The sequence below is a fragment of the Embiotoca jacksoni genome, unplaced genomic scaffold (genome assembly GCF_022577435.1).
Source record: "Embiotoca jacksoni isolate LCO1_2020_lvr unplaced genomic scaffold, fEmbJac1.0.p SCAF_21, whole genome shotgun sequence".
Lineage (NCBI taxonomy): Eukaryota > Metazoa > Chordata > Actinopteri > Embiotocidae > Embiotoca > Embiotoca jacksoni.
The window spans coordinates 9,475,497-9,490,458 of record NW_027185352.1 but is presented as its reverse complement, the minus strand read 5'-3'; the positions used below and the strand labels follow the sequence as shown (position 1 = coordinate 9,490,458).

General features: G+C 40.2%; 1 protein-coding gene across 1 annotated transcript in view; it reads left to right on the top strand.

Moving 5' to 3' along the window:
• The first annotated feature begins 14,484 nt into the window (after positions 1–14,484).
• pdzrn4 (PDZ domain containing ring finger 4) overlaps positions 14,485–14,962 on the top strand; it is a 38,761-nt gene continuing 38,283 nt past the window's right edge. Inside the window, exon 1 of the mRNA XM_069156810.1 lies at positions 14,485–14,789. Coding sequence (XP_069012911.1) covers positions 14,580–14,789 — 210 coding nt within the window. The 5' untranslated portion in view covers positions 14,485–14,579. The remainder of the gene's footprint in view (positions 14,790–14,962) is intronic.

Here is a 14,962-nt window from a genome sequence, read left to right as displayed (position 1 = left end):
AGCTGAAAGAATCTTCAAATCCTTTGTAATTTCACCTTGAGGAACATTCTTAAGTTGCTGCACTATTTGCCCACACAGTCCTTCACAGAGAGGCGAGGTTTTATTTAGCTTTGCACAGCGTTTTCAGTCTTTTGTTGCCCGTCCGAACTTTTTTAAGACGTGTCGCTGGCATCAAATTCAAAATGAGCATATATTTTTCATAAAACCGTAAATTTCTGTTTCAACATTTGGATATATTGCCTTTGGTCTATTTTCAATTAAATATGGGTTTACATGATTTGCAAATCATCGCATTCTGTCATTTATTTACATTTAAAACGCGTCCCAACTTTTTGGAAACCTGAATGTCACCATCCAAATGGGCAAATAAATGCATGTAACACTCTGCTGTTAAGACCTGTTCCATCAAGCTGTGACTATGTTTGGCATGATAAGAAACTGTGACCTTTAATGGGGCCCTTCCTATTTTTATCCCTCTTGCTCTAAAAGCTTTGAGTGGTCTTGCTTGCCACTGCAGCACTTAAAGACACTCATGGATGCTGCGAGCCCCGAAAATTATCATAAAACAAAAGCGTGACCTCGTAGGTCAAGTAACCACACAAATAACACAGTTACATATAATATAGAATCATATTGCTCACACAAATATATTTTCTCATGTAAAATGGAAAATAATCATAGTCAATCACAGCAATTTCTCCTTGCAATACTATATGGTAATTTCTTGAGTGAATAGGGTGAGATGAGTCAAAGCTAGTTCAAATATTTATTTGTGCACTCACACACATGCTGTGCACAGCTGCACTGCAAAAATGTTATACAACGTCAATTATGTCTGCATGTGTTAGCAGCACACTTGCAGAATTCCTGTACTCGACCGAACTGCCTAGAAAACATAATATTAAAAAAATGACTGCATTGCACGAGTGTTGCTCCAACACAGTCAAGTTGTATGAAATAAAATAACGCAGTATTAAATCCAAGAGTGATGGCTGATGAGGGTTTAGAGTCTGAGGAGAGGAATAAGACCAGCAGCTATTCACTCCATTGATATTTTAACCCTCATCCTGTGTGTGTGGACAACCTCAAACTTTATTGTCTCTTTTTGAAATAACAAAGGACTGAAGGATTTTACAAGATGAGATGTTTTCACAGAACTTATCAGAAGAAGAAAACACAACAGAGATTGAGTGGTGCCTTCTGAACTCTTGACACTTCAATGACCTTGTGGCTCCGCGGATGCTCTGGAACAGCTTCACTCTCAAGAGATTCGGTCTTTTCACCATTTTGATCTGTTTGACCGAAGCGGAGACCCCCCCACTGGGACACAGGTTTACCCTAACACGCCCTTCTGCTCTGTTCTGATGAATTGACCACTAAAGGTCAACAAAGAAAGTGCTTTTTCATGGCAGGAGAGGTGCAGATTTAACTGACACAGGATCTGATGCAGCACAAGTTTGCAGATTTGGACCTTTTGTTATCATTTATGAAGTCTGACTTGATTGTAAGACACAAATTTCAATTAGAGTACAATTTATTTAGATAAATCAAGTTTAAAAGTAAAACATTGACATGAAATATGTTTGAATGAAACCCGTGAAGCCCAGTTCTACACTCTTGAGCTAATGTTGCTGTAATGCAATTCTGAATTAACAAAGAACATAACCTTAATCTGCAAATTTGACATGTCTGTGTCGACTCCAAAATGTTTCCTCACCTTATTTCTCAGAGGGTTTTGTCACGATTAACTCTTCAGTTGCCTGACAGAACAGAACCTGTCCATTCTTGTTCTCAGTGCACCAAATATTGACCATTTCCAAAGCTTGCTAGCATCTCAAAGACACACACAAGGTGGCCTTTGACGTTGGTGCCGTGACCGCCTATTTCAAAGAAAGACATCAGCTATAAAGAGTGAAAAAAGTCGTGTGCGGTTGGATGGTTAGAACTCAGGACTTTCACCCATGAAACCAATGTTTGTGTCCAGACAAAAGGAAAAGTCAACATTGATTTATCAGCGTCCATAAGAAAACGTACATAATGTATTTAACTTACTTTCAAACGAAATGCGTCACCTTCTACTACCAAACGCAACCTCCTGCTCAAGCCGAGAACAAACAGTTTTTTAAAGACTGTTTGGCAGAAGTGTTTTATTGTTTCGAGAAGTCTTTCTGCACTTTTACTTTTACCTCATCAACCTTGACTTTCAATCAAGTTCAGTCAAACAGAAAACCCTTATTTGCTGTCGTGTGCCTTCAATATGTGACACACCGGCCAAACACACTTGACATCACTCCTTTGTCATTTTTGTGGTGAGAGGGGAACTCCTCAAATCAATCAAATCAAGATGTTCTGGCTTTTCTGTGGGCACAGTGAAAGAAGAAAAAGAAATGACATATCCAGTGAGTTGGTTCATCCAAGCACACACATACACACACTAACAGGTATAAACATCATTACAGCATGGCTCCGCCGTATGAGGCTATTTCAGTGACAGATCTCCGCTTAGCGCTCTTCTGTCATCAGCTCTGTCATATTGCATGGGCGCTATGACAACCACGGCATGATGTCAGGAAAGGGAGGTAATAAAAAAAAAAAGAGGTCCCTATCACTACTAGTTTTAAACGATAAACATATGGCACATATTGCACTTGCAGGTGAGCTGCATTAATTCATGAATATATTACAAGTCCAATCATACGTGACATGCTGATTTGTCTTTAACAAGCAGTTAAATGGCTGTAAAATGCTTCTGACAGCGTTATGACTTTCACTATTGGTATGTACCAATAAAAAACCAAACTCTGACCTTCTGTGCTTTTTTTTCCCTGTCTAGCGTGGTTGTAAAAAAAAAAAAAAAAGGCTTCATATTGGATCATAAACAACTGACAAGGTTGCGGCTGGATTCGAAAAAAAATAAGGTAAAAAAGAGTTGTGAAGATACAATGGGTGGTTGTTCTCATTATTCCAGTCTTGTGTTAAGACCAGGTCATGCTAGCATGAAACCTATTGAACATATTTCACTGCTATTCAATTCATTCCAACATAATTGCTGGATTAGCTTTTTGGTGCAAAGTAAGGGCAGTGCAAATTTTTCATGTCGAGTAAAACGTCAATTAACTTTGACCTGCAGATTTGCATCACTGACCAAGTAGTAAGCCATCGTGGCACTGTGAATACCCTGGAGGATCCACAATACAAAAAGCTATAGTAATGTAACTTCCCATAAAAGAGCATTTTCCGACATTTAAGAGCTTGTTACAGCCAGATAAATCTTTTCCATATTTCCCATTATACAGAGTTTTCTAATTTGGTGTCTGGTGTGACACTCCCAAACTAGCTGGATGAATGCATACTGGGCATGCTCAATAAGCGGAGCATGCGCAACAGACACTTACGTGTTAACTTTGTGTTTAACAAATGTTATCAGACTGAACAGATCAAATTCTGACATTGACATAAGTCATTTCGCGGCGGGATTGTGAAGCTCAAAATTAAAAAAAAAATGCAAGTGGATGTTGTCAATATCAGACCCTCATACAACCAGTACTAAAACAACGTGTGTATGTGTGTGTTTTGGCTGGTACTTGTAAAAAAAAAAAAGGGGGTCTTCTCCAATCTTTATTAGCATTGTAAAGACTGAGGCCATCTGATCTTCCATCCCTTTGACCTCTGGGGTCATAACAGAGCTGGTGTCAGAGCTTTGTGTATGTGTCAAACCATCTGTGTTCAGGCTTCTTTGAACCATGAAGTATCAGTGTGTAATCTATGAAATGACCCATGTGTCGATGCTAACCAGATGGTTCACAATTGTATTTTTAACAAAAACTAATTTTCAAAGTTACGTTTTCTGTGTTTTAGCTCGAATTCTAATCAATTTCTTGGTACATTAAAAAAAAAAAAAAAATCTGGGACATTTATCCTTAAAATGAAACACTATCAGTATAAACCTCTTCATGTTGCCACTCAATGTTAGTGATTTTGGGCTTTTAGGGTGTTTTGTTTTTTGTTCCCAATAAAGTCTGTATATTGCAGAATGAAATGAAATGAAATTGGACTGTGATGGGTCATCTTCTTCTCGTAAAGCCATTTTTCCCATTGTATGGCCATCAAGGGCATAGTAAATTGTTTATTGGTCACTTTGGACAGAGACTGAGACCAGCATGACGCTAAAGGCACGCCCATTCAATCAAGCTATAAATCACATTTATTCGTTTGTAGATCATTTTGAAGACTGAAAATAAAAAAAATAAAAATCTAGCAATATTGTGAGCATTAAAACGCAAACACAGCAACTGGGAACATTTGTGGACCCAGCATCCCTTTGGCTCTCCAACTGAAGCAACCAAATTAAATAGAACGCAATGAAGGGACAGATTGGGTAACAGTTCAGTGCGACGCAGGGCTGCTTATATTTGTTAACTGTTGGTTTTATTAGTCATAATGTAGCAACACCAGCCTTCATTTCATCTAAAAGGCTCCAGTCAACAGTAACATATCCAGAATGTACATTCAGTTTTGCCTTGAGGAGTAACTGCATCAGATTCACCATTTATTAGATGTGTTAATGTTTTTGTGCTTTAAAAAAAAAAAAAAGGAATAGATGATGCTGTTTTTAATAATGCCAATCTTAATTTTTTTTTAATTCATTTTGCAATACAAACAAAATATCTATTAAAGTAGCCATCTGTCCATGATAAATTGACATGGGGAAGAAAAAAAAAATCTATCTATCTATCTATCTATCTATCTATCTATCTATCTATCTATCTATCTATCTATCTATCTATCTATCTATCTATCTATCTATATATGGATATACTTATATATAATTTTTCTTTATTAGTCATATGTACTCACACAGCAAAATCCAGATCACTAATGTGCAATATCCTGTGCAATATACAATCTACTTTGTACTGCTAGTGTCACAAAACTATGCACACCATTGGTTGCAAGTCACGCTGTGATTAAAGAAGTCAACAAATGATTAAAAGACAGACAATTATGTCTGTGTAACAGAAATTCCCACCGGCCAGCTGTAAAGATTTTCCCACTATAGATCTGCGTTCCTTGGGATTTGCCAAATTACTGTATGTTCTACAATCTGCACCTTATTAAACATATTGACTGTGAGGCCAACCGCTGCCAGGTAGCCCACCACACCCGTTGCCCCAAATCAATACAGTGTGCTTATTCACTATATGGGCTCAGGCCCCTGTTGTCATGGATGCCAATGTAGAGCATACAACGCATTCAGACGGAAACCCAATGCATCCTTCTCCTGCCTTGTAAAGGAATTAATGTCAACAAAGCATCTGCGCATCTGTGAGTGAAAAGAGGATGGAGAGATTTTGCTCTCCTTCTAACCAGAATGTCTCCAGCAACCAAGAAAGATCTGATTAAAAGACTAAAAAAATAAATCGGGCTGCAGCCCTGTGAAGGACGTCTCAACATGTGTCATTTTTGTGCTTTTTCTTTCCAGATGGAGGCATTGTCTCCAGTGCCTTTCTCTTCTTCCCACACCTCAGGTTGGCACATTGACATGAGCAGCACCTTAATAAACAGACATAAGGCGGATCAGGGAGACAAAGGCCACTTTCTTATCTTCCTGACAGGCAGGAGCTTGTCCTGCAGTCAGGATTAGACAGGAAGGGGGGGAACCAGCAGCTGGAATCGGGAAGTGAGACTGCACGCGACATCGCGGACCCCACTTCGAGTTCACCGGCGTATGACTAATCTTGTGTCCTCTGACCGAACATGCTCTGTCTCTTACACCGCTTTATCACCGCGTGTGGGGAGCCAGATTAAGGCCACATTAATTCACATTGGGAAGCCCTTTTAAACTCAACCGGTGCGATGATAAAAATCGAAAAGGGCCGTGCTCCACCGAGGGAGGAAAGACGTAAAAGCGGAGGGGGTGCGGGGGGAGGGAGGAAGACGGTAAGATCTTGAAGCAAATTTTTCAAAAGAGAAATCTAGTGCCTCCCAGTCATGGAAAATGATTAATAACATTACCATAATTATGGTAAGCTACTTAGTTATTTTTGCATAACAAGTTACTAATGGTCTTGGTCAGCAAAATGTCAGCACTTTCACCAATTTCATTCCATATGTTTATTACACAATTAACAAGAAGAAATGCTTGAGTTTCGGTCAGAATTGACAGGTTTCAGGAAATCAACACCTCATTTCTCCAACTTAAATTACTCGTTGTAAATCTCAGTGAAAACATAGGTTGTGTATTTATTATATCTGCCTGAATGTGTTCAACATAAAGTTAATCTTTTCAAGCATCAAAAGGGCTCCAAACAGACAAAATTCACAGGCCGACAAAAAGAAATGATAAGAAAAGGTTTTCTTGCATTCTTGTCAGAGGAACTGATCTGATTGCCGATTTTGAGCAATGTGAGTTCAGATCTATTCGGTACCAAATTACACAATTTAGCAAACTCATGGAATCTAAAACGTAAAACTCTCATACATCTTGCGATCTTCAGTAATGTAAATACAATGTTTTACCCTCCTACTGCCTGTCTGTAACAGTCTTAACTGATTTTATTAGTTATTATTATTATAACTAGCAGTAGTAATCTCGGCATCATGGTAAATGGCTTTCTGAGGATCTTAAATATAGGTTGAATGAAAGTTAAGTATAGGCTCAATTAGTGACATTATTTTTCTGGTAAAATTAGAAGAAGAAAAAAAGGATCTGTTATTGTTATGATGCTGTTTCTTTCAAGTAGCTAAGTTTGAAAGGTGGTCTGCTATTATTTTATGGTATCTTTTTTGGGAGGACATGTCAAAACTAAAGAAAGGACAGTAAAAATGAATGATGTTTTCATTAGATTCACATGGTTTTTCACTAAATATGAAACAGCTACAATATTTCACTTATATGCAGGATTAAGTTCAGTGTACATATTTTGCAGTGATGTATTTCTTCAGTTTGTGTAACACTGAGTAACACAGCATCTGCATGCTTGGCCAAGCATGGCTCCAGTCCTTATCCGCAAAGCCGAGGGATGAGGTGTCCTTGTGCTTCTCGGTCTGCCTTTGAAGTTTTAGGTCAAGTCTGAGTATGGAAGTGGCTGCATGTGAATGTGTGTGTGGAAGATAGTTGGCCTTGTGCCCTTCTGTAATCCGGCTAAGAACCTGGACAATAGAGGAACAGCTGGCTTGGCCTTCCTGCACTCTGCAGCATGGAGTGGAGGAGAGGATGATGATGTGCGCAGCGTTCGGATGGACAAACAAAAACAGAAAAAGTAGGATGTCAGTTGAATGGATGAATCCAGGTAACTATTGATTCATTTTGTACCTGTCTACTGTGTCTATAAGCCTGCCATATAGATCTCTCTATTGATGTGTCCTCCCCTCTCCCTCCCTCCCTCCCTCAGGTCGCCGGTGGCACTGTCTCGGCCCCGGTGCTTCATCCATCCTCATGGCTCAATATTGGCACAGATGTTGTGGAAAGTTTAAGGGGCCCGCTTGTGCCATTAGTCCAGCAGCAAGCCTTCGGAGCAGCAGGGGAAGACTTCTCTAATCAGTTTTATTGGAGCTATGCTATTGGGTTAACACAACAGGGTCAGGCCCATAGCCCAGCGGCACTCCAGAGCAAATGTGTGTGTGAGCACACAGGGGGTATCTGTGTATGTTTATACCCTTAGGCTAGAGCACAGATAGTTGTCTTTTTTCCACACACACACACACACACACGTTAGTCATGGTAAGACCTGAGACTCAGCTGTGTGGCAGATGAGCTCCAGCCAGTTTAGGTGCTGTGATCAAATAACTGCATGAGATCACGATGTGTTGTTACAAATACATAAATACTTGTGTTTTTGTTGGGAAATTATGGTAATCATAGTATGAATGAGCAAAAGGCAATAAGACCAAGAGGCTGCAGACATGCTAGCAGCTCTGTGAGGCTGTATGCAATACCAGAAAGGGCCGCTAGATGTTGACTCTAAAAAGCGTCGAGCTCCATAGGATCCCATTCAACTTCTCTCATGAAATACAAAGTCAATAAAAAAAAATTCATTATGATGTCATTAACTAAATTTGCTCTTTCTTATTCGTTTTCTGGAGGTCCATCTGAATACATTCCCGTGATTAATTAGATATCAGGCCGCAGCGGAATATTCGGCGGCGTGTCTAGTTTGATTGACATGCTTGGGGGCCTGTCAGGCTTCTGCTGTAAGTGGCCAGGTGTAGTGTTCCTGAGTTCCCAGTCAGATTGAGTCAGATCGACCACGCGCTGTTCATCCAAATGTGATTTCTTCTGGTTAGAAAAAAAACAAGACGGTAACGACCAAAATGCCAAACTTCAGGCTTCAAAATGGCACTTCAAAATGGCATCCTCTGGTCGCCACATCTGACCAAATCTTGCAATTTGTGTAATAGCTCAGATATTTCAGTTTGGAGCAAAGTTGACATACCGCCATCGCCTTTCCTAGAGCCACACCAAAAACCAATTGAAAGTACAAACCAGCCTTCACCAGTTCAATTTAAAAAAAAAAATCTGTATTGTTTTTAAACTATAATTTTGTCAGAATAACTCCCGAGGTAAATTTCCTTTCATTTCTTCAAGTGAAATAAAGCTTCAATGCTTCGTAGGTTGATTAACAGTCATTGCTGTGTGTTCATGCAGCTCAATAGTCAGCGCGAAGCTGCTGAAAGAAATTTGAACCTGTGGTCCTGTGCCTAAGGACAGCTCCACCCTTGTGGGCTACTTGACGCTGCATGGCTAACATGGTGTGAGGTCAGCTGTTCAGACGCCAGTTTGACTGCTGGCTAATGGAGTAAAGAAGCTGTCACGGTTTCATATTCCACCCAGTCATGCTACTTTTGTGCTTGTAAGTTGTTGTATATATTCAAGCGTGAAGTTAACCAAATGAGAGTTTAACACAGCGTCTGGGTGCCTGATCACAGTGGTTCAAGAGGCATCTTGAAATACTACCGTTTCTGAATAGCTTTGGTCAATGGAGCAATGAAAAATAAGTTTTTAGTGAGTATTTGAACAATTCTTTGTAAACTCCAAATGGCTTCATTCTCACATACTTTGTCTATACGTGTGAATTTGTGTGTATGCATCAGCCTCGCTTTGCTTGGCTGCTCAAAGGGTACATAACTCAAATTTGGACTTTGAAACACACTGTTTCTACTACAACTAACTAATGAATGATTTTTGTCCAACTGGCAAATTATAAACAAAAGGTCCCTCTGCGTTTTGTTGAATGGATCCTAGATTAGCGGTTTTGTCTTTTCCCTACTTTGGTGGATTGGCTGCCTTTTGTTTCTTTTAACTATGCTCATAATTTGATAATTAAATGGCTCGAATCACTGGCTCTCTTTTTTTTTTTTTTTTGTTGCAGTCAGTCATTTTGTTTCAACAATCAGGATCAGGAGACAATGAGTGGAAGAGAGACAGTCATTATGAGGATTGTATCTGAACGTTGGCCTCCTGCAAAGTAATTACACAATAATGAATAGTTACAATGCAATTACTTGAACAAAAAAAAACAAAAAAAAAACAGACAAGGACGTCACTTTTCAATTACCATCTTGTACCATTATTTCCCCTCGGCCTTTAGCTCCATGCTGTAAAAAGCACTCTAATCGAGTTTTTACCTCGATGAATGGTTCAGGGTGTTAAATAATGTATGGGTTATGGCTATTGAGAGCCTGTGTGGGTTACCCTCAGGGTCTTCTCACGCCATTGGCTTTGAGACGGCCGGCTGTCTCCACTGGCAGAAATGCTACTGTTTTCCATTGATCTTTTTAGACATGCCTTGCCATCTAAAAGTCAGATTAAAAGCAAACTTTATCATTATTATTATTATTATTATCTTTATCATATTGAGGATTGACTACATTCTTCAAAAAAACAAAACTGACGGTCATCTGTTAGTATTTTCTGGTTAAAAACTGACATTACAATCTCCTGGCATGTGTCTTACTTTGAGCACAACAAATGTGCTGCAAACTTTACAGCTGTTTTCAACTCTAAAACAAAATCCGCAGCTGTTTTGAACAACACAGGTGTCAATTTCTAAATGACACTACGAAGGACACTCTCGGATCATCACAAAACCAAGATGTATTAGTTTTCTCACATAAAGATGTGCTCCTTCGTGGACTCCGTGTCATGTCTACACTGATGTGCTTCAAGGCAACTTTGCGGGAGAAAGAGAGAAAAGTTTGCACTGGCAACTTATTTAACGACAGACTGAATGTGTGATCACCGTTGCTGATTAGATCGGTACTCATGACTGACCACTGTCTGTTGTCAAGGATACCGGTAGCCTTTGAACAACTCAGCGGCCATTACCTGCTATATCTTAGAACTCAGAAGTTTCTTTGTAGAACTTTACGGTCAGATTTACTGGAGATTAAATACTGAAGCGGTTCAGAGCTCACCGAAGAAGTTTCTATTTTCAGAGAAGTATGTGCGAAAGGGCCCATTTTCTTTCAATCACATCCATATAGAACATTATGCTAATGTGCTGTTACAGGCTTCCTTTGAAGTGCAACACTTTCCATCTGCAGCAAGCTATTTTTGGTTAACCTTTGGTTGACTCAGATCACACTGACGGGCTTTACCATAGAATATAAAATGACCAGTGCAGCTATTTGAAGCCACCTCCACCCTCCTCACCCTGAAGTTAACTACCTGTCCAAGGATTTATTGAGCATGCAACCTTGCAAGTATGACACCACTTTGCTGCTGTATTGCCAGTCTGGTTCTCGGACATCAGAGATATTTGTTAAAACCTGCAATATTCCCTATATAATTTCTCATCCCTGGGTTTGAAATTCCAAGTCTCTTCAAGTTATACAAGTCTTTTCAGTTTTATATGGAAATGTAAGTCAGACGTCTGTCCGGCATTTCATTTGCACGAGAGCTATAATATAAGATAATGAAATGGAGGGGGGAGATAAAATGTGGAGATGATGGAAAGTGGGTGATATGAACAATAAAAATGATAGGCTGTAAATGACCACAATGGTGATGTCACCATCTGCAGAAATGCAGTGTGTCTCAGAATTACTTTCATTTCAGTGGAAAGAAGATTACATTTTTAGGCTTTTAAGGAATGTTTGTGCAGTGGGGTCCAAAAGTTAAAGACCACCAATAAACCAGTGAGACTTCTATTTTGCAATTATTTGAATTTTGAATTGCTAATGGATTTCGGTTTAACAAATTTAACAAAAAGAAACTTGAATTTCAGAATATCTTCCCACCTTTTACAGCATGCACTTGACTTGGCATGGACTCCCGCAATTTGTGCAAAACCTGACAAGATAAATCATACCAGCCTAATCTGGCAATTTTCCAAAAAGCTTTGCTTGATGTGGCTGGAAGTGGTCACCTCCTTTTGGTCTTCAAGTTCTTGCAAAGCTTTGACATGTTTTTGGGGTCGTAGCACTTCTTCAATCCCAACCCTTCTTCACAAAACAAACCAGAGGATGGAGCATGTCTTTAAAGAATGGAGTGGTACTTCTCCTTGGTTAGGGTGGAGTCCGTTCGGTGTAGGCGTCCAAATCCACAGCAGGCAAAACACCCCCCGACTTGAATATTCCCAGCACCATGTTTCACGGTGGGTTTGATACACTGTGACATTATCCTCCCTCCTGTTCGTCTCCTCGCGTTCACCCTTTTTTTCTGCCAAAATGCTGGTATGTCTCAGCCCACACCAAATGTTGGGCCTTGTGTTTCTCCTCCTGAGATGTGGTTGAGAGACCATTACTCGTCTTCTGAGACCATTACGAGACAACCAGCCTGGACCCGGACTGGAGTCTTGCATTCTTTATTTGGCAAATTCTGTGAAGTTGCTTTTCTCTCAGGAAACAATACTTCATGTATTGATTTTCCACAAAGCATTGCCATGTACTATCCCCTTAGCGACTTAATGATTTAAATATTTTTTCTTCATTTTACATTTCAGAAGTTTTTATGTTTTCAAAAAAAAAATCCTCAAACTTTCTGATTATTTCAGGGTTTACCTAAGAATATAACAGATGTTCCATGATCTCTCAGACTTTTGGACACCGCTGTATATGTGTGTGACTTTGTTTTTCTATGTGCGTTATTGGACTTTCTGGACACACGTTTAGCTCTCTGCAGTCGAGTTTGTCAGCAGATGTCAGCTTATGGGTGATCATAGTGGCAGTAGAAGCGCAGTTGGGTAATATTGGTAATCCCATGCTCAGACTGCAAACATCAGCACTATGAGAGAGTGGGCGACAGAAGACCGAAGACTGAAAGAAGAGAAGGAAAAATAAGATTACTCTCTTGCCGTTTTGAATATTAAAAGTTCATTAGTTAGTGATATCACCCTAAGAAGTCACCTTCAGAGGTTAGTAGGAAAAGGCGGTGACCTCATCAGAAAGGGACAAGAGTGTTCAAAGAGAAAGGGTTAAGTGTTATCTGGGGGGCTGTATCTGGATCTGCTCTGACGCCCTTGACTGAACCTTGATGGTCCCTGTACCTGCATGACTAGTGATAAGGAAGATGACACATCTGTGCTGTCGGCTCATAGTCTTGGCAGTGACGGCTGTTCATCACACAGACTCGGTGTATCGGCCTCCTGACTGGAAGTTCTTGTTTTGGCAACAAACATTTTATACTATTGGCCAGTATGTATTTAATTGTAAAATAAAGAATGACCGAAAAATGTACTTGAGTTCCTTACTTCTCACTGAGACAATGAAGGCTGTGTTTTAGTCTTGTTATAATTTTTAGCCAATTATGTTTACCAGGCAAAGCATTTTTCACGAAAGGAAGCGTTACATTTTTATACCACGTTTGTCATATGGAGGAAGTCACAGTGGGTGTTGGGCATACAATGCACTGAGTCCTATGTGTGCTTTGGAAACAAAAGAACTTTGGTTAAAATTCTGAAAAGATTGTGGTTGTGGGGAAATGTTTAAAAGGAAACATTTTCAATATTTAATCGAGACCATCTTCCCCCAACTTCAAAGGAAAATTCGGACTTTAAAAAAAAAAAAAAGCCATATTCACTTTCAATATCACGTTAATGCTGTTCTTCTAGCACATTAAACATTAAACACATACACGTTACATCTTTTTTCTTTTAAATGTACAAAAACTAAATGTACTAAATTCTGGAGCCAGCCCCAGGTGGTGGTCAGTGGCATCGCACTTTAAGGCATTGTCTTCACTTTTCAAACCCGTAGACTGCCTTGATTTTTCTTTGCTACAAGTATATATCGTATTGCAAGAGGGTATATAGTAGAAAAACAAATTAAATATGTTGGCAAACAATTAGCAGACATATCAGCGTCCTGCAACTTGCCAGATAAGTTCCGTAACAACATTTTATCTTTGCATTGATAAAAGCATCTGTTAGAGAATATTTGCCGTTGTAAATCAGTAGTTTAGAAACACAATTTTTAGGTGACATACCATGTGTAATACCATCACTGCTCTTTTTTAATTTATCTCAGCAGCATCTCTGAATCTTCCATCCTCTTTTCTCCTCCACTTTCCATCAACCTCTCTTCCCTCCACTACCCCTCGGTCCCCTTACCCCCATAGAGATGGACCAGTTGGGCTGGAAGCTAATTTGAAGCCAATCAATAAGAGTCTGTGTTTCTTCCTGTATGTCAGCCCAGTCCGGTGCCCTTGTCTAACTGCCGACAGAGAGAGGCAGCATCTGTTTGGTGACTAACGCCCTCTGACTGTAAATCTATGGCGGCCACTAAACACCGCTTCTCCAACCATTGTGCTAAGTGCAAAAGGCTATCTGATTGAATCCAAATGAGATTGATTTTAATGCCAAATCCAGTTGTTAAATGTGTGCACTGACAAATAGCCCTCTCAGTTACTTGATGTACTGCAGAGATGGCATTTTTAACTTGCGTTTAAGTTGCTTTGTATTTTCTATATGTAGGGATTTGGGATTTTTTTTTTTTTTTTTTTTGGTAGAACATATGCACACTGACACCAAATAGATGAACTCCTGAGCGTACAAATACAGATCTAACCACTATAGTGCAGTCCACACACACACACACACACGCACACGCGCAGTACATCCTTCACTCCACTTGCACATGACAACACTGATGTTCAGATACTGAATCTTCCCAAGATAAAAAAAACAAAAAAAACCCAGTCCCCTCCCTCTTCTCCCAGCCCAGTCCCTTAACCAGCCAATGAGGACGCTGCCTATTCATGAGCCCGGAGTGGGAGCAGGCATGTGTGGGCAGCCTGCCACGGGAGGAGGTGTGTCTCTACGAGGGAAAAGTGTGTGTACGGTCGACGGTGTGCTCACACTGAGAGAGGAGGTGGTGGAGTAAAGAGAAGTGTATGTCGGCATGCAAAGTGAGAGTCAGGGGAAGGAGTGACAGGCACAAGGGAAAGAGAAACCGGGTGCTTTTTTTTTTTTTTTTTTTATATTTTTTTTTTAAACTCATTTAATAACTGACACACACACACACACACACACACGCCCACACCCACTGAAGGTACCACATCCACAACCTCAGCTCACACAGTGAACTGAAACACACGTGTCAGAGCGACAGAGAGGGGGGGGATCTCTGAGGATACACGGATGAGAGAAAGAGGTGTGGGGGAGCCAAAAGAAGAGGAGAGCCCGAGTGTGTACCGCCCCAGGGGGAGCTCACACACACACACACACACACACACACACACACTCCGGCGGGCACTCGGCACCGTTTCCCTGACAACTAGAATGGGCTGCAATTTGTGCACCTTGCAGAAACGGGAGGAACACTACAAACTGCTCTATGAGATTGCACAGGTATGTGAGAGTCTTCAGAAACTTAAAATGACAGCAGAAGGTGTTGGTGGTAATTATTGCAAGAATTGTTTTGGTTGTATTTTTTTTTTTTTTTCCTCCAGTGAGGAGGGAAGGTAAAAGTGAGACAGAATAACAGAGAAAGAACTGAGCAAAGTAAATGCAAAAGGAAGAGG